The sequence below is a fragment of the Corylus avellana genome, chromosome ca5 (genome assembly GCF_901000735.1).
Source record: "Corylus avellana chromosome ca5, CavTom2PMs-1.0".
Classification (NCBI taxonomy): domain Eukaryota; kingdom Viridiplantae; phylum Streptophyta; class Magnoliopsida; order Fagales; family Betulaceae; genus Corylus; species Corylus avellana.
The window spans coordinates 28,049,304-28,068,336 of NC_081545.1; the positions used below are offsets into that span (position 1 = coordinate 28,049,304).

Here is a 19,033-nt window from a genome sequence, read left to right on the forward strand (position 1 = left end):
AAAGAGGAGGTGGATGCCATTCTCATTCAGTGCGGAAGGCTTAGCCGGAGCTCCTCCGGCAAGGCGGCTTCCTCTTCCGCCTCTGCTTCTTGTGACCGCGGCAGAAAGTACTCTGGCTCCAAGAGGAGCTATGACTTCGACCGCTGGGAGAACGAGGTTGCTGCTGCTGATGTCATCGAGAACAATGATGACGTGGGTGACGAAGACGAAAGACGACAACACCACCGACAACGCCACCGCCAATCACCGAGGCCTTCTTCTTCTTCTCAAGGGAGGAGAAGAACACCCAGCAGGGAAAGAGACCAGCAACAGCGCTCCAGCAGCAGGGAGAGACGAGTGAGTCGATCTCCGGGTAGACGATCATCTGAGACCGGCGGCGCCACTCCTGCTACAGCAAATGCTGCTAGGAATGTTAATAAGCCTGGAAAGATGGTCTCTGTCCCTCCTACTGTTTCATCCTTGGTGATGGATAAGAGCAACATTGGTGGTGGAGAATCTGCACCAGCCACTGCTGTCAAGAGGATTTCTGTCAAGAGAAATGCAGGCAACGAAGCAGTGACGGTGGGTTCAAGGAGTGCTGCATCTCCCCGCTCTCAGTCTCCGGCTAGAGCAAATGCAAATGCTAAGACGTCCAACGACAATCAGCAACAGCCGTCGCTTAGCCGCAGCTCTTCAAGGAAAGCAGAGCAATCTCCTTACAGAAGAAACCCTTTGAGTGAGATCGACCCCAACTCCCTCGCATATCCACAACCACTGAACAACAACAACAATAACAACAACAGCAAGCTTCAAAATAGAAACAAAAAAGAAATTGAGGGAGACGACAGGATTGTTCTCAAGGACTCCACCAAAGTTCTGAATCAGGTCATCATCACCTAACCTTTCCTACTCTATCTAATATATGCACAATTGCTTCTGCATTTCTTGTTAGAATATAAATAAAATAATTAAATTTATCTCTCGCTATCAACTTAAACTTTTAGGATAATTTCACCAACTGATCTATAAGACTACTCCTAAGAAATAATTTTTGCTTGCCTTTTGTGTTTGTTAGCTGAAGAATAGTGGCTTCATACTTCATGGTGTCAATCAAATGTACATATTATTAATTATATCATCTTGCATTCTCCAATGCAGAAACCAAATGCTGAGATGATAAACAGTAGCAACAACCGAGCTGTTGCTCAAGGGACTAATTACAAAACCAGCAGCAGAGGTACCCTGGACAACCAGGCTGTGACTGTAAATTGCATACAGAAGGAACAGCAGCAACTGATTGTGGAAGAGGCCGGCCATGTCACCATTAAAACGGTGGTGGCCTCAGGTGCTGAAAGCCTGAAACCCCAGACATTGACTAGAAGCAGGTCTTCTAGGAGATCCCGAGACCTTGACCTCAATCCTGAAATTCTGTTGAATCCTAATCCATCATATACTACGATGTTGCTTGAAGATATCCAGAATTTCCACCAAAAGAACATGAACCCAACTTCGATTTCTCTTCCACCTTGTGTCACCAAGGCCTGCTCTATCATGGAAGCTGTTGCTGACCTTAATTCCACTACAAGCTCTAACCTGTCATGTGCTTTCTCTGAGGACAGAAAAAGCCACCCAGCATATCAATCTAACAGTAATGGCTACAATTATTCTTTTGTTGCGAAGACAGTGGCAGAGACCAAAGACCCTTTTATAGAGTCCGAGGTAGCTGTCACTGATGATGTAACGGAGCCGAGCTTTCACAAGTATGTAACAGTGAGGAGGGGTGGAGGAGACATGGAGGACCAAGAATCCTCAGGTAGCAATAGTTATGTTGGTGGTGGTCAACAGAATTGGGGCTTATCTTCTTCTTCATGGGAACCCAATTCAGCAGATTCAACAGATTGCTGGACTTCAAGATTAAACACAAGAGACGAAGATCAAAAGAGTCCACTGGGCTTTGAGGGGAATTTTGGTGAAGCTAGAAAAAGATTGAGTGGGAAAAAGAGAGACTGTGATCACCAGCAGAGTGGTGGGATTGGGCGTGGCAGGCTCGGCGTTACCAGAGGTCCCCATTCAATCCCTGTTGCAGCTGCTGCATCTACATAAGTGCAATGAATGACTTTTCCGTTTGGTTATTGTACCGTTGATTGGGGATGAGGATTCTTCCGTTTGTATTTTGGGGTTGCAAACTTGCAACCATTCTTTCTCTTTTTTATTTGTAATTTTTACTCTTTTAAGTGTCATTCTTCCCTTCACAATAGATTTCTCCGTTCACATTGTTTTGTGCAAATTTCATGCTCAAACCACAGATTATGGGGTCAATGAGAACTGGGACCTAGGGCCTTTTTGTTGTCTACAGGTTGCCAAGATATTACAGGCTGAACCATGTTTCTTCACCAGCCAAGTGTGTTTAATGTGACAGGGAATGTGATAAACAAAGTGGCATCTCCGACATATATTTGTGAATGCATGTACTGACTAGAAAGAAAAAGTGCATATCTATGTCCATTATATTATAAACGAGAGAAAACCATTTTTGAGCAAATGAGTTCTATATACCCGTTTCTCTATATTTCCATTCAAGTAATGCTATATACTACACTAATATCCCATAAATATCCACTATATTGACGTGACAGGATCCAAGGTGGTGTGGTATATAACAATTTTCTTTCCAAAATAGATGTATCATTTAAATTCATGTTTGGCATTTTCTATAGTGTTGAATGATCTCAAAATGTATTTCCTTTCAAAATCATCCATGTGAAAAATTACACCAATTTATGAACAAACTCGAGTCATTTTCAACAGATCGTGCTAGAGGGCCCTAGAATACCTTGAACAACTGCTTTCTTGTACAAATAATATCAAAGGCATATTACCCTGAACCTTCCCCAAGAACAAATTCTCCCATGGGTTAGGGCTTGGGGCTGAGTTAGGCATCAATGAGCAATCTGCCATGACACCAAAGCTCTGAGAGGATAGGAATGCATCTGCAACATGCATGGTTTATTCAAGTGTATGTGTATACATACTACAAGCATCTTCAAACCCCAGTCATGAAGATCAGGAGCTAGCCTGCAAGTGAGCCTTGCCTTCCTTTTGTTCACATGTTAAATCAACCTGTATTGATCATATGCTTCATTCCACAACATTCCTGTAGTTAACCATATATATTGCAACCAAGGTAACAACTGCCCCAACTAGTTGCACGGGTGAGAAGGTTTCACCGAGATAAATAAACCTGCAAAACAAATCAATGGAGCACAAACAATTCTAATTCATAAAATACCAAAAAGAAAATGAAAATAAAAAATAAACAGTAATTAGTTGCGGGTGTGTTTCACCTTATTCTTAGTTTCTGAAATTTCTTTCAAAAAAAAAGCTTGATTTAGATTAACATTTGATAGCCTTACAATTTCCTCTTCCTTTAATGGTTGGATGGCCTTACCCAAAAATTGATGCAAACATGGGGGTTAGAAAGGTAAAGGAGCTCAGCTTTGTCAAGCTACCTGAAATACATTAGCAAGGCCATATCAATTCCAAACTAGGGGCTCAAAATCAAGTGTGGAAGGTGTTATGTGAACACAAGTAAATTAGCAATGCATCAATCAAATGGCTCACAGCCAGGGGCAATTGCCCCCACTAAAGTTCAAAACAAACGGCAGTATCCATACAAAAATTATTGGGTGATTTTGATGATTGGACTTGCTACTCTTACTATTATGAAACAAATTTGCGAGCTTAGAATAAGCATGGATTAAATATTGTAGTCACATTTTAGCAAGATTACAAATTATTTTCTTGCATTTAGATGGCCTAGAAATATATTACCTCATGGTCAAAATAGTGACACAAAAAACCCTTTTTACCAGTTTTCTCCAGATTTCTTCTCAACAGCAAAGCTTAGAGTTGATGGGAACCGAAATTTGTGTCTACTCAATTTTTTTAGTAATTTATTTTTGTCTATCTTCTTTACTCATCCAATTATTTGGATTGCTTAGCTGCACTCAAGAACCATCTGGGTTCCATTGCCCTTTGGTAGCAACCATTGTTACAGTAACAATTGTCTACAGATTAGGCTATTTTATACCACTTTTTATTCTAAGAGAAGAGTATCTGAAGGTATAGTGAAAGGCTTGATAGCTGGATGTTACAACTTACTATTATTATTATTGTTATTGTTGTTGTTGTTCTTATTCTTACTATGCTTATTACTTGTTCCACTACCCATGTACAAAATAAGTGAAATCCAAAATTTAGTCTAGGTGTTTTCACTTTACCTATAGTAAAAAGGAAAATAAAAATGATAAGTTGGATATTTCATGATTTATTTGAGATTATCTAAATTGGATCTAGTTACAAGAGGATGTGTATGATATTTAGATAAACATCCACATGGTAATAAAAGATAAAAAATAAATTATAAGAAATTGACCCCAAGGGGGGGGGGGTAAAGAAGAGGGGAATTGAAGATTCGAACTAATGAGTTTTGCTTAATGAGGTGTGGTTCCTAGTTGATTAAGCTATCCCTTGAGGTTCACAGAGTAATAAATTATTATAGAAAAAGCCAAAAAAAAGAAGAAGCAAAGAGTAAATAGTAAATTGCTTGCTGTTTTCATCAATTTTGTGCAACTAGATTTCAACATAATGATGCATGAAAAAAAAAAAAAAAAAACTGAGACAAATATGGGACAACACAGGCCACTCATCTGAAGTGCAGAGGTTGACAAATAATAATAAGCTTTGATAGACCAGCTTTGCTACCATGAAAGGTTTCCACAACTAGATTTTAACAAGAAAGAAAGTTAAAGAATTATTCAAATCCTAAGCATTAAGGATGTAAAATGATTTATTTGTCTATAAACGAGTAATATTACTATAAAATATTCATTGTCCATTATCTAGTGTTCCCCACTAGACAAATATTCTAGCTCTGCAAATGATTGCAGCAATATTAATGCAAACAAACTATTTTGATTGTGAAAAATTATATTTGACTTGAACTGTATAGAAAGAAAATAACAATGCCCAAAAGAGAGGAAAGTAGAATTCTAAATTTCAAGATTAAAATATGAGGACAAGATTGAAACAGAACAAAAATTTAGAGACGACCTTTTGTTGCACTGTAGAAGTATACACCATAGCTGACAGCACTTCCAAAAATGGAGGTATAGAGGAGCGCCACCACATCAGTAGCAGTGAACTCTTTAAGACTCCCATTGACAACAGGATCATCATTAAGAATGCAGAATATGACAAGAGGGAGACCACCAATAACCATGTGCTGCAACAAAATAATGTGGATTAGTCCTCCCAAGCTCTATTCTTTTCTTTAGAGTATTTCATGTGGAACATCCTAGAACATTCCAAACACAAATATATTACGCAATTTATGAGAATCATGCCTCACATGAAATTTAGAAACTAAAGAGCTAAGAAACAAATCCCACCAATCCTGTTCTTTATAAAAAACACATGCTATCTACTAATTAATCAAAATCTCAATGGTATAGAAACTTATAAAAAAAAAAAAACAACTTTCTCCAAAATATTATCAATACTTGCTAAAAGGAAAAATGAAGTTCAGAATTAAAATTTAATCTTTATTTACTATTAAAGCTAAAAAGCTCAAACAGGATCCATCAAACTTTCAAAGCTGCTATCAGCAATGATGGGATGAATATTAGATCATAATAATTACAAGTAAATTGCTATGTAAGATGGCACAACCTACCCATCCAGTTGCCATAACAGGATCAGAGTACTTTGAAACCCAACGGACCATGACCGTGCCAATTGCCATGCTCTGAGCTGCAAGAAGCATCCACCACTCCCCACTTCCCCACAGTGAAAAGTTACTCGTATCAAAAGCAAGTGCAGGCACCTGCAGAATAAGCTCAGCATCATACACAAGCAATTAGGGGCAAGTCGATAGGTTTCTAGAAAATCATAGTTGCTCAAATAGCAGCCGTAAGTCATGAAACTCTTCTAAAGAATACTAACGGAAAGATTAACGATAAAATTTGTATAATACATCACATTACAAAAAGTGAAGAGAGAATCGATGGGTGCTTTGATTGGGATTTCTGCTCAGACGAAGCAGGAAATGTCAGAAAGGGTGGGGGGATTGAGATTTGATAGGCTTAACTCATCAAATCAAAAGCAAAACCATGAGATGTCAGTCCATTATGAAGAAATGAATTGACAAATTTCATTGACATTTATTGCGTAGGCCACTAAAAGGTTAGCACATAATTATTCATAACCAACCACAAAGCGTGTTGCTCACCACCAGGATGAAAAACTGTGAACATACAATCATTTCCCAATAGTTTATGACACATCCTAACACTCTTTCCAGACTGAGTTCAAGCCTCATCTTCTAGATAATGATTCCCATGTGGCTCCTAGACTTAGCTGATTCATTCGCACCTTCCTCTACCTGTTAAATCACCCATTTAAGGTTTGTTTCATCTGTAAATGACATACATGAAATTCAATGCTCAACCATATAGTATCCAATTCCTCACCTGAAGTTCCGTGTTTTGAAAAATATCAATGAAATTATTGCAGTAAGGAAAAAGATAGAATAAAAATGTGAAGATAATAGTTTAGCAATCAAATAAGAAGCAATAACCAAAGCCCATATTGACATTATAGCTCGTATATAAATAAATATGTAAGACAAATATTTGGAGTTAATTAGACTGAGGCCCTACATTTTCTTAAAGAACATTAACATTCAAAAGAACCATAAACTACAAATTGGAAATTCATTACAAGCGTCTCACATGCACATGCCCTTGAACCAGATAAGTTGCAAATGGTGTCTTGAAATCAAAAGAGACATTTAAACCAAATTGAAAAGCAAACAAAAACTCCAAAGCATGTAGCACATACCACAATGGAACACAAATATTTACCTCGAGGAGTAAAAGCCCAACAACACCAAGTACAAGCCCTGCAGCTCCAACAAACCCAATGGACTCGCCAAATAACAAGGCTGCAAGTATAGCCACCGTTAAAGGTTGAGAGTCAATTATCACCTGCATTTTGGAAAATGTAGTGAGTCAGATGCAACTAAAACTAGTACATGGCTTAGAAACTGATTTCCCTTATTTTTCTTAACTTATAGCACTTTGGGCAGTGCTTTCTTGCAAAAACTTCATTTTAATGATCTATTTGCTAACCAAGACTTGCGTAGAAGGCAAGATATTTTTGGATAGCATAGAGCAAAGTATCCTTAAAAGAAGAAAAAGAACAAAAATCCATTAGATTATTAACGCATCATTTAAAGGACAAAAGGTCAAACTTTGGATACCTTATATAATAAGAGAAATGTTTGTTTAATAGAAGTGACAACTTTAAGATGAATGAAAATGTAGTAAGATGAATGAAATGTAGTAAAACGTACACTACCCAAACCTGCCGATGTCCTCTGTAACCCTTCAGCGAGAAAACCCTGTTCCACCATCATCAACATTTGTTCATAGAATCATTAATAACAAGCAAATGACTCAAGTTTATTATTTCTAAAACCAAAAACTATGCAGATAAACAAGGTGACCTGGAAACAGGTGGCATCGACGAGAGCGAAGAGAGAGATGGAAAGCCAAGCGGTGAGTCCAGAGGGGAAAGGGCGGTTACGCGAAGCGGCGAACGCAACCAAGAGAAAGCCGGCGGGAATGAGGCGGAACGCGGAGACGAAGAACGGGCCACACTTTGGAATCACTTCTTTCATGGCCACCATAGCCGTGCCCCAGAAGAAGAAGGGTGAAACCAGCACCGCCCATTCCCACACTACTCTCCCTAGCGCTGCTGAATCATCATCCGATAGAGCGACGCTTTCTTCCGAATCGGATGAGGAGACAACGCACTCCACGTCATGCCCTGTTCCCACGCCATCAAAATCAGCGAGTCCTTCGTTTTCGTCCAATTCGGTGTTTGTGCCGCTGGTGCATTTCACGACATTCCTCGCTACTGCTTCGAACCCAGTTACCCTTTTCCTCTTCCTGACGTTGCTGTTCTCGTTGAAGTGTTGGAATTGAAGCCCAGTAGAAATCTTACAAGAAGATGGTGATATTGAAGGTGCTGAAAGTGAAAAGTTGTTAAGAGAGAGAGGTACACGAAAACGGCATGAGTAGCAGGGGGAGAAGGGAGAAGCAGTGGCAGAGGCAGACAGGGACCATCGCCACGGCCTCATTTTCCTACTAGTTTTTTAAATGCGCAGAGAAAGATAATGAGAGAATTGAGCAATAGTCCCCGGAGGCCGGAGCAGTGAGGCTATGAGGGGATACCGACAACCGATTACGAGTGACCACGGAGCTTGCCACACGACCGCACGCAATCCACTTCTCCAACAGAAACCATTTGGATTATTATTACATAAAAATCCGGTATAATTTTGTGTGGTTTAGAGTTTAGTTAAATTCCTTAGTGTAAAAAGAACTTCGCTTAACTTCTTAAATGTCACATTTAAAGTTTAAATTTTTCCTAATTTAGTGCAGTGAATTCTAAATTTTTTCCAATGTCTTCTTCGGTTAGAATTTTTCGTTAAATCCTAATGAAAATTTTAAAATACTCTCATTTGTTTTAGGAAAAAAAAATTACAAAGATTAAGGTGTTAGTCCAAATTTAACGATAAATGCAAAAATACTCATGTTTCAATCATTGAAAAAAAAAAAAAAAAAAGAAAAAAAAAAAGGGTATTTTGAGAATTTTGTTAAGATTTAACTGAAAATTCTAACGAATGGGTGACATTAAAAGAAATTAAAAGTTCGATACACTATATTGAAAGGTTTCAAACTTTAGAAGGGACATTGCAAAATGGATGACAATTTAAGAAAGGTAAGTGAAGTTTCTCCAATTCTAAAATTTCTCAATCTTATAAATGCTACTTACGCTCTCGACCCACTCTCATGCTTTTGAGTGTACATTTTTTTGACATAATAGTAAAAATCACGTCCTTAACTAGTAGCTCATTTAACTGGAGATTACGCCTTATAAAACAAAGGCTACTAATTCGAATTCTCCTTATATTTTTCTTACTCTTGTGTGAACATGTCAAAAAAATAAAAATAAAAATAATAAAAATTACCTTTAAATTTTAGATGGATCATTATTAAAGTTTGAATTCAATTGTAATTTCTGAAGAAAATTGATAACATTTCTCGATAATTGATTGAGGGCTTATAAGTTATAACTTATAACTCTTCACAATTAGACTTACAAGAGCATGGGAGCTGCACACTCCCCTAGTTCCAATAAAAACATGAAGGGGGGTGTCTTTGTAAATTAACTTACCTAAATTCATTAAATTCCAACATCTTTATTATCATTTGGCCCTCTTACTTTACACAAGAATTGATGAAAGTTGTGTAAATTTGTAAGTAGGGAAAGGACATGTTTTTTTTTTTTGAAAGAAAGTCATAAGCTCTTTTATTAAAAATCAAGAAAGGAGGAGTGTGAACTACTCCTCCAATACAAAAATCGTGACTACAATCCTGATAACCACATCTGTCCAAAAACTTCAATTTCTCCTTAATGGACTTAATGGACAGTAGGTAGTGCCACCCTAATGGCTACACCCCCCACTGCTCCTATTAGTTTTTGCGAAATCAGAGCGGGACACAAGTGATTTGTTATTAGTTGCAGAAAAATCTCCCAAAGCATCACGGGCTTGTTGGATCAATATAGTTGGGTGGAGGAAGGAACCACCATGAATGACCTCATTCCTCCTAAACCATACTCTCCGTGCAATCCCAACAAAAAGACAAAATTCCTCTACCGCACAAATCTTGAACATTTCCTCTGCTACCTGCCCAAAAGTTGGTCCTTGAGAAGAGCTCTTCTGAAAATTTTTCAGACTTTCACTCCAAACATTCCTTGCTGAGGGGCAATCCCACAAGATGTGGAAACACGTCTTCTCACCTAGACCACATATCGGACACAAAGCATCCGTGGTTACCTTTCTTCTACAAAGATTTGCTTTGGTTGGAAAGATTTCATGGCATGCTCTCCACAGGAAATTCTTCTCCACATTGGGGATTGGTAACTTCTACAAAGGACCCCACATCACATTCGGTTATGCTCTAGAGGAACTCTCACCTTGCATCTGTATCTCCCTCTTCTTAGCCGCATGGTATGCACTTTTGACTGTGAATAAGCCATTGGTCGTTTCCCTCCATACTAGTGCATCGCCCCGGTTTGTTCTAATGGGAATCGACAGTATGGCTCTCGCCTCATTTGGGAAAAACAAATTTTCGATCAAAATTCTATTCCACCCATGTAAATCTCTATCCATAAGTTCAACCACCTTTGCATCTCGGTCTAACAACCTAGGGGTAGATTAGATAGCAAATGTTGTCAGAAAAGGGACCCATTTATCTCCCCATATCTTTGTCGTTTCCCCATTTCCAATCCTCCTCCAATGATGACTCCATCAAAGGAAGAGTTTAGTAAGAAACCACTCCTCTTGTTGACAAATATAATAAAAGAGTGAATAGGATTAGAGAACATTATCTCTTAAATCCATTAATATCTTTTTTCAAAAAAAAAAAATAAAAAAAATCCATTAATATCTAAGAAAATCGTATGTGCCACATCACGTGGGCCAATAAAATTCTTATATTTTCTCATTTGGCCCATATGATGTGACAATGATATTTATTGGGCTTGGTAAAGTAATTTAATTTGGCCATCATAATACTATACTGATAAAACAGCCTACTAGTGTGAGTTACGGTACTTATACACCAGTAAGGGGATATAGTCCCTTGTATGCACCACAATGTTCAATCATAGTTCATAAATGAGAAGTGTCCGCAAAGGTCCAATAAAAATGTCATTTGTCAAAGATATTTTTTGTTGTCATTCACCCAATCTCACACATGTACTTACATAATGAAAAACAAGAAAAATTAGGAACACATGTAATGAGATTTCAAAAGTGTTTAATAATATAAACAAACATTGTGCAATCTATAAAATCACCATTGGTTACAACCAAGACCGACTCTATTAACAAGTTCTTAAAATGCCTTAGGTGGTACCCCTCAATTTCAATAAATTGTGATTCTAAGAGTTTAAGAACAATCAAGAGAAATTGGAGATTACAGAAATTAAGAGATAATGAAAAAAAAAAAAAAAGAAAGAAGAAGTTATAATATTTTTAATTATGACTTTATTTCACTGTGAATATTTCTTGGAGAGGTCAAATGCAATTATAAGAGGTCAAGGGATCTCTTGTATAATTAAATAAACACTAGAGTACAATTACAAATTTGTAGTGGAATAAAATATGATTAAGGAGAAACTTCACTTTAGACCCATGAACTACCGTGCAATTTGAGAAGACCTCAAAAATTTCAAAAACTCTCAATTTAACCATCTGAGCTTTCAATTTGATTCAACTTTTGACGAAGGGGTTTAGGGGGATCAATTGAATCAAGTTGAAAGTTTAGAGGGTTAAATTGAAAGTATTTGAAATTTATAGGGGTCTTCTCAAAACGTGCAGTAGTTTATGGGTCTAAAGTGAAGTTTCTCCTATAATTAAGATCAGGGTTTAATGTTTTTTAGTACTTGTGGTTAGTGCTGGCTGAATTCTTAGGCAAATTAGGCAACCACCTAAGCCCCCAATAAAAATAAAGCCCCAAATAATTATAGTATAATTAAGTTTCCTTTTATAAAAACAAATTAAAGCCTCAATTATGATAAAAAGTTAGTCAATGCCCTTTAATTAAGGCCTCAATTATGGTAAATAATAATATTATGACAAAAAATTTAGTCAATGCTCTTAAGGCCTCAACTGCGGTAAACATAAATACAAAGAATTGAATTCCAAGATATTAAGACTAAAAGGAAAGGAAAAAGAAAAATCAAAAGTCACATTAATTGCACTCCTAAAGTAGTTACTAAACTCATAATTTCACCTAAACTTTAAACCAAGATATTGGCTACGTTCGTTCATTAAAAAAAAAAATTAAAATAAAGTAAAATTCGTTTTTGCAAATTAAATTCATAATAAAAAAGAATTATATGTAGCACAGCACAAAATATGACATTTGTTGAAATTAAATGTCTCCTAACAATTTTTTTTTTTTTTTGGAACGAATTATCTCTTCATTGATATAACAGTCAAATGTGGCAAAATGTTATGTACAATGCCGAAGATACAATTTGAAATTTTCACAACTCAAACTTTATCTATGATATATATAATAGCCTCTCGGGCTATTGTAAGACAATATCTATGAAAAGTCACCGTCCCAATCAATTACAGATCTATAGCAAATTCCGACGAATCATATCTCTATCTGCTGCCAAGTTATTGATTCTCTGGCTTTTTTTATTTTTTTATTATATATATTATTATTTTTTTATCTCTGCTACTAGTGCTTTATCAATCGCAATCCCCTTAGTTTTTTTCTTTTTTGTTTTAACAATTTTTTTTTGAACGAATCATCTCTTCATTGATATAACAGTCAAATAGGGCAAAAATTGCTGCTCTGTACAATGCCAAAGATACAATTTGGAATCTTCACAACTCAAATGTTATATATGGCATACATAATAGCCTCTCGGGCTATTGTAAGACAATATCTATGAAAAGTCACCGTCCCAATCAGTTTCAGATCTACAGCAAATTCCGACGAATCACATCTCTATCTGCTGCCAGGTCATTGATTCCCTAGCTTTTTTTTTTTTTTTAAAAAAAAAAAATTTAATTTTTAATTTTATCTCAGTTACTAGTGTTTTATCAATCGCAATCCCCTTCACTGTCTCTACTATAGTGACAATTCTTCCTTATGCCTGATAACTCCTCCGTCATTGATGTATGGTTTGCTCCCAGAAATTGAACCATAAGAAAATAAAAGACCGACCGAAAACCAATTCTGTTATTCTTAAGGATTCATGAAAATAAAATCTAAGAAAACGAATAAAACTTCACTTCCTAAATCGCTACTAAAAGCAAATCTAGAGATAATACATTCTTATTTTAAAACAATGAAAATACAATAATTAAAACTCAACACACCCTCACACGTTTCACGCGCTATTGCCGACCAGCCACGCTCCACTAGAATGCACCCCGAGGGCCATTGACACATGCGCCTTGGTCGATCTATAGTGGAGGTGGAAAAAATGAGGGAGACGGGGGAGTGAGAAAGGGGGAGGGGAGGAAGGAGTCGTAACTCCTCCTCCCCCCCCAATCCCAATTTGCTATGCTCTCTCTGCGCTGCTCAAGTAAACTTAATCCTGTCTCCTAACAAAAATGAATTTTGAATGTCATTTGAAAAAAAAAAAAAAAAATTAAGGGCAAAAAGTAAGAAGAAATGATTTAAAACTAAAATTATTTAATTAAATATTTGAATATAAAAAAATATCCTACTTAAGTTATTACCTTAGGCCTCAAAATCTATTAAGCTAGCCAACCCTGCTTGTGGTAAGAGCCTAAATCAAGTAATTACCTCGGTTTCAAAAAGTATCACAGGTGATACTTGTTGTAAACCTTAATACCGATCGTGACTTGCTCCTTCTGTCAATGTTTCATCCATTTTTTATTTTAACAGAGATCTAAGCTAACACACTTAAAAAACACGACACATGTCCCAAATGCCACATATTCAAGCCAACTCTGTATATCCTACGACCTATCACAATATCACAAGTAATACTTGTGGTATTTAAACCATGTCAAATGCCATATATTGTGAAAAATTACCTAAAGTAAATTTTACCCAAACACAGGTTCTTGTGAAGGTTTTTGGGATTTTGATTCGTTATTAGTTGGGCTTAGTTTGTTTTGAAGTAAAATATTTTCATTATAATTTTTTTTTTTTGGTTGTAATTTTTGATATTTGACTATATTTGAAAAACTTTGATTATAAAATAATTTCAGTCAACCGTAAAACATCCTATTGATTTTCTTAAACGGATTTGGGTTAGGTGCTTTAAAAGAACTAGATTTGTTTAAAAGTATAAATTTAATTTCAAGTTTTTTATAAGAAAGTATAAAATTAAATCCATATGGTTGAAAAAACTAAAGTAATTTTTCTTACCGCATTCTAACCTAATCCTTGTGGCTTGGATTATACCCACCCCCATCAGTCATCACAGGATTCACAACACATCCTAGAGCTACACACTATTTTCTTTTCTGCTAGCACCAACTTTTGCCTGAGCCATCCCCTACCCTACCCTACCCCCACCAGTTGAAAACGAGAAACATTTTCAAGATCGATAACCAATCTTTTAGAAAATGTTTTTAGCTAATTAAAAATAACGTACTTAATTACATGAAAACATACGGAACTACAGTAAGAAACACAAGAAAAAATAAATATTTGAAAACCTTTCAGTAACTTTTATGATATAGAATTATAGATACAGTGACCAATGACCAGGCAGCAATTTTGGAATATAAAATAAAGGTACGTAAACGTATTTTATGATTTTTATAAACCATTAAATCCAAAAGGAAAAGAGCAAATGAGAAGAACGAAATACAACTAAAGAAATTAAAAAAAAGAAAAGAAAAGAGACGAAAAAGAAGACGGTGATATGATGGAAGGCATGAGGTCAATGAAGCAGTCGACATCGAATGCTTCGACAAAGTCAAGAAGAGTAGGTATTATTCCTACGCTCATTTTACATATTCTAGAACATTTGTGACACGTGCATGCTAAATCTTTCATTGAATTAAATTTATATCCTATCCTAATATCCTTGACGCGGACTCGCATCCGCACGACTTTTTCATGCTTAATTCAATGAAACACCGCGTCTTATAGGAATAACACATAGATATTATTAATTTTACGTTTAAGATTTAAGATAATTAGTATATTTAAGGAGTTAATATCGACACTTAAAAAAAAAAATTTTAAATAACGAAGATTCCATGTGGAGAAGCTTTTAATTATAATGATTCGTGACAGACGGCGATTTGACAAAAAGACAAAAGGATTAATGCTGAGAGTAGATGAACAACTTGACCCTAAACTTTACTACCTCCTCTTTCAAATTATATAAATTAATGTGCAGCTTTCAACTCATAACTAAAAAAGTAGCACTTAATATATATCTTTTGTAACTTTGAAGGGTTCTCTTTGCGTTTGTTGACTTTATCCCTTGAGTTTTTTTTTTTTTAAAAAAATTGGGTTTGAAAAAGAGGGTTCTGCAATTTGTCCAAGCACCTTTCATCTAAAGTTAGATGTGAAAGCAGAAGTCATGGGATGAAAAAGAGATGGTGCAGACTCTCTTGACAATTGGCATGTTCGATGTCTTGGAGGAAATCAAATTAATTAATTAACTCCCCTCTAAATGGACATCCCCTCTAAATGGCCAATTTATAACTTCATGTTTCCATTGGATTAAAGGACAAGTGTGGCATTATAATTAACCACTCATTAATCCATATTCCATCAATTCGCGTCACTATGGATTATAGATAAAATAACAAAGTATAATTTATCCTTGAAAAATAACTTAAATTTTTTAGTTCATCCCCCCAAAGAAAAAAAAATATATATATAAAATTGGTTCTTGTATTTTCCAAAAAAACAAACAAAAAAACCTTCGTTTTGATTCTTTTCCCTTAATTACTCTATCTATTGAAATGATGATTTTGGTTGATGTGATCAACCAAAAATATCATGATATTTTTGGCTCAATTTTCAAAACTAAAAAAGACTTAATGAGCAACCAAAGTTGTTCTCGAACATAATTAAGATTATTTGATAGTGTAGGATATAAAAAATCTGATGAAATTTTGTAATAAAATGGCTACTAAAAAAGTAAACCAAGATATTTTCTAAAATGAAAAAAAATAAATAAAAAAAATAAAAAATAAAAAACAAAGAACTTAAAACACAAATTTAGAAGAAAAAACCGGAGTTTGCTCCCGAGAATGACGCTCACCACACGTAGCTGGGTGGTCACTAGGTGCGCACCAAAAAGAGCCTTTTTATATTAAGGCTCAATGCGCAATTCTCATACTCATAACAAAAGTTATGCTCATTTTATTACACGACGCTCAATAATGCTCAAACTACACTTAATTATGTTGATTCTTGCCATTTATGTTCACATTAATTTAGTGTTCGACATGATTGCATATGCCGCGGAGTTTGCATCAAGTACATTGATTGAGCTGAAGGTTTAGAAAGCGAAACTGTTTATCTTTACTCTCAATCATTAATCATCCTGAGCCTCTAGAACACATTTTCTCATCCTAATTAAAATTTCGTGTAGTAGATGCTAATTAAATGATATAAGCAAAGATGATTGCTTGCAAGTCATCTGCTTCCTTCATATTAATCTTGGCCTATTATATGTTGCATCCCACGCACGTATCCTCTACTTTACGTCCGATCAAGACCATGTTTGAATATGACCAATCATACGGTGTGTACGCACAATTAAAATATATACAGTCCATGCATCAGCAAAATTTCAAGTCTTGAAATCATAATCGCCGACCACGTGGCTTCGTTTGTGAAAAGAGCCGTAGGAGCACACTCTACATCACTTACAATATTATTTGAAAAGCAACGCATGTACATTCACATTACACGGTTTTTGATATATATATATATATATATATATATATATATATAGAGAGAGAGAGAGAGAGAGAGATTTACGGTTTCAAATTGGAATTTGAATTACTACTTGTTTTAAAAATTAAATAAATTAAATAATTTAAGGGAGGAGGAGGAATTCGAATTAGTAATCTCCGCTTCATAAGGCGTGGTTCCCAACCGATTGAGCTACCCCTTGCAGACATTTAATTTTTCTATATTAGGCTCACAGGACAGCATATTTAATCAAATGAAAAGTAGGATCATATTTAATATAAAGTAAAAAAAGATCACCAACTTCGCTTGGAGACGCGTTATAGAATATGAACGAATTGAACAACGTAGGGCATGAGAGTGAGGAATCCCCCACAGGGCCACAGAAAACTTCCAAGATGGCGGTATATTAGCCCTAAAAGTCAAGAGCAGGAAGTTTCAGCCATCACTGCATACGACTTTTATAAAGAAACAATAGCGGAAAAAGACTGCCACAAATCCTCTTATATATTAATACGACACCCTTCATTCTTCAACCATTATTCATACACCTCCATTCTTCTCAATCCGACCATCAAAGATTATATTTTGTTTTGTTCAATTTCTTCATTTTTTTCTAATCAAAAAGTATTGTTTCTCAGTCATCATCAAGCAATGTCCGATCAACAGAAAATCCACCCCGTCGCCCACGATCTCGAGGCGCCGCATACCCCAACGGCTCCATTAGTGCCGCCGGGGGAGACCAAATCCGACAGAGCTGAGGAGTTCCCTCCGCACCGACGTACCATCCCTGTGACGCACGCAAGACCTCCAAAGAGGAGGAGAAGCTGCTGCTGCAGGTGCTTCTGCTGGACGATATCCCTCCTGCTGCTTCTAGTTATCATCATCGGCGCAGTCATCGGAATCCTATTCCTCGTGTTCCAACCGAAGCTTCCCAAGTTCTCAGTCGACAAATTGCAGGTAACCCAATTCACTACCGGCGCCGACAACAGCTTAAACTCAACTTTCGACGTGACAGTCACGGCAAGAAACCCAAACAAGAAGATCGGAATATACTACGAGGATGGAAGTCAGATAAGCGGGTGGTACACCGACATAAAACTCTGCGATGGGGCTTTGCCGAAGTTCTACCAGGGCCACCGGAACACGACGGTGCTTATCCTGTCTTTGACAGGACAAACGCAAAACGCCACCGGGCTGGTAAGCGCACTGCAGCAGCAGCAGCAAGAGATGGGGAATATTCCGCTCGATATTAAAGTGAAGCAGCCGGTGAGAGTCAAGCTTGGAAAGTTGAAGCTGTTTGAGGTGAAGTTCAAGGTGAGCTGCAGATTGGTGGTGGATGCTCTTTCTGCTAATAATGAGATTACAATTCAGAGTAGTAGCTGTAAGTTCAGGCTTAGGCTATAATTAAATATATCTTTATAGTATTTTAATTACGTACTGTATCTCATCTTATATATACGTACCATGGTTGTATTATTATTATTCTTTTTAGTGTAGAGATTTTTCATATTCCAATAAAAGAGTGGAGGATTATATGTAGCTTCTTAATTCCTTCACATTGTTTTGATACGCTACTGCCCCTTGTGTTGTATTAATTCTTTCGGGCATTTTACTTGATATTATTTAGAATTCGGACCAAATATTGTTCTCTCTCTCTTATGATTATATATAGATGTACAGCAAATATTGTCACACAACCGGTTGATGTTCTTATAAACATGAAATAGCAGAAACAGAAGAAGCAAGAATTACTACAATATATAGAACTATATAATTCATCTAAAGTTAAAGATCCATGACTAAGTATCAATCGATCGATCACAGATTATTTGCAAAGACTACTGGCTTTAAGACTCCTTTTGAGTTGCTATTTATCAATTAATTATTTGTCTTACACTAAACCTATGATCCTTTCTTCTTCTTTTTTTGAATGTGTTTGCTGTTAATTTGCAAGACTTTTTACTACTGGAGCAGTAACGTCTTAATGCTTGTAAAGAATTCACGAGGGAGCCGTTAAAATTAACTGGCCTCGCTATTCAGGAGCGTCAGAATTGAAGGCAGCATATATGTAGAATTCATTGTTTGTCGGCATAAACTACGAATATTGCTTTTTCTTTTTTTCTTTTTTGTTTGATTGCACTATAGAGGACGCGAAGGAAGAATAGATGGAAAGACTTTTTAATGGTGAATTTTAATTTTTAAGTACGTTGACTTTTTAATGAAGCCGACAAGTCATTCGTATACAACTTATGGAGGATGCTTTTAAAATTAATGAATGGTATCCTTTCATAATAAATGTACCGGGAATAAGATTCTCTCTAGTCTATTTTGAACAGGAAAATATTCAGTTTATGTTTAAGATTTCTTCTTAAAAATTCTCAAGCCACAAATAAGACACCTATCCCACTATATATATATATATATATATATATATATATATATTAAAAAAATAAATAATTAAATAATTAAAAAAA

The 19,033-nt window shown here is 36.1% G+C and overlaps 3 protein-coding genes across 5 annotated transcripts in view; 2 read left to right on the plus strand and 1 right to left on the minus strand.

Moving 5' to 3' along the window:
- LOC132181377 (uncharacterized) lies at positions 1 to 2,359 on the plus strand (the record flags this gene model as incomplete). Its single annotated transcript, XM_059594570.1, is given in 2 exon segments — positions 1 to 864; positions 1,138 to 2,359. Coding segments are annotated over 2 exon segments (1,809 nt in total), but the record flags the coding sequence as incomplete, so codon positions are not given.
- The window catches only part of LOC132182683 (WAT1-related protein At3g02690, chloroplastic), a 12,001-nt gene extending 3,679 nt beyond the window's left edge, over positions 1 to 8,322 (minus strand). For 2 of the 3 annotated variants that reach the window (XM_059595996.1, XM_059595997.1), the window contains exons 1-5: positions 7,547 to 8,322; positions 7,394 to 7,441; positions 6,903 to 7,025; positions 5,714 to 5,863; positions 5,092 to 5,263 (exon numbers count right to left, since the gene is read on the minus strand). In XM_059595996.1, the coding sequence (XP_059451979.1) occupies positions 5,092 to 5,263; positions 5,714 to 5,863; positions 6,903 to 7,025; positions 7,394 to 7,441; positions 7,547 to 8,182 (1,129 nt within the window). In that variant the 5' untranslated portion in view covers positions 8,183 to 8,322. Of the gene's footprint in view, positions 1 to 2,687; positions 3,221 to 3,427; positions 3,489 to 5,091; positions 5,264 to 5,713; positions 5,864 to 6,902; positions 7,026 to 7,393; positions 7,442 to 7,546 lie in introns of those variants that run through there. The other variant, XM_059595995.1, reaches the window with a different exon arrangement.
- Positions 8,323 to 17,118: 8,796 nt separating this feature from the next.
- Positions 17,119 to 18,229, plus strand: LOC132182715 (NDR1/HIN1-like protein 6). The gene has a single exon (XM_059596036.1). It carries the CDS (start codon positions 17,211 to 17,213, stop codon positions 17,961 to 17,963), a length of 753 nt encoding a protein of 250 aa, XP_059452019.1. The 5' UTR covers positions 17,119 to 17,210; the 3' UTR covers positions 17,964 to 18,229.
- The last annotated feature ends 804 nt before the right edge of the window (positions 18,230 to 19,033 follow it).

What these genes read in the sequence shown, in the direction of transcription:
- LOC132182715 (XM_059596036.1), top strand. Translation starts at nt 17,211, where the DNA reads ATGTCCGATCAACAGAAAATCCACCCCGTCGCCCACGATCTCGAGGCG.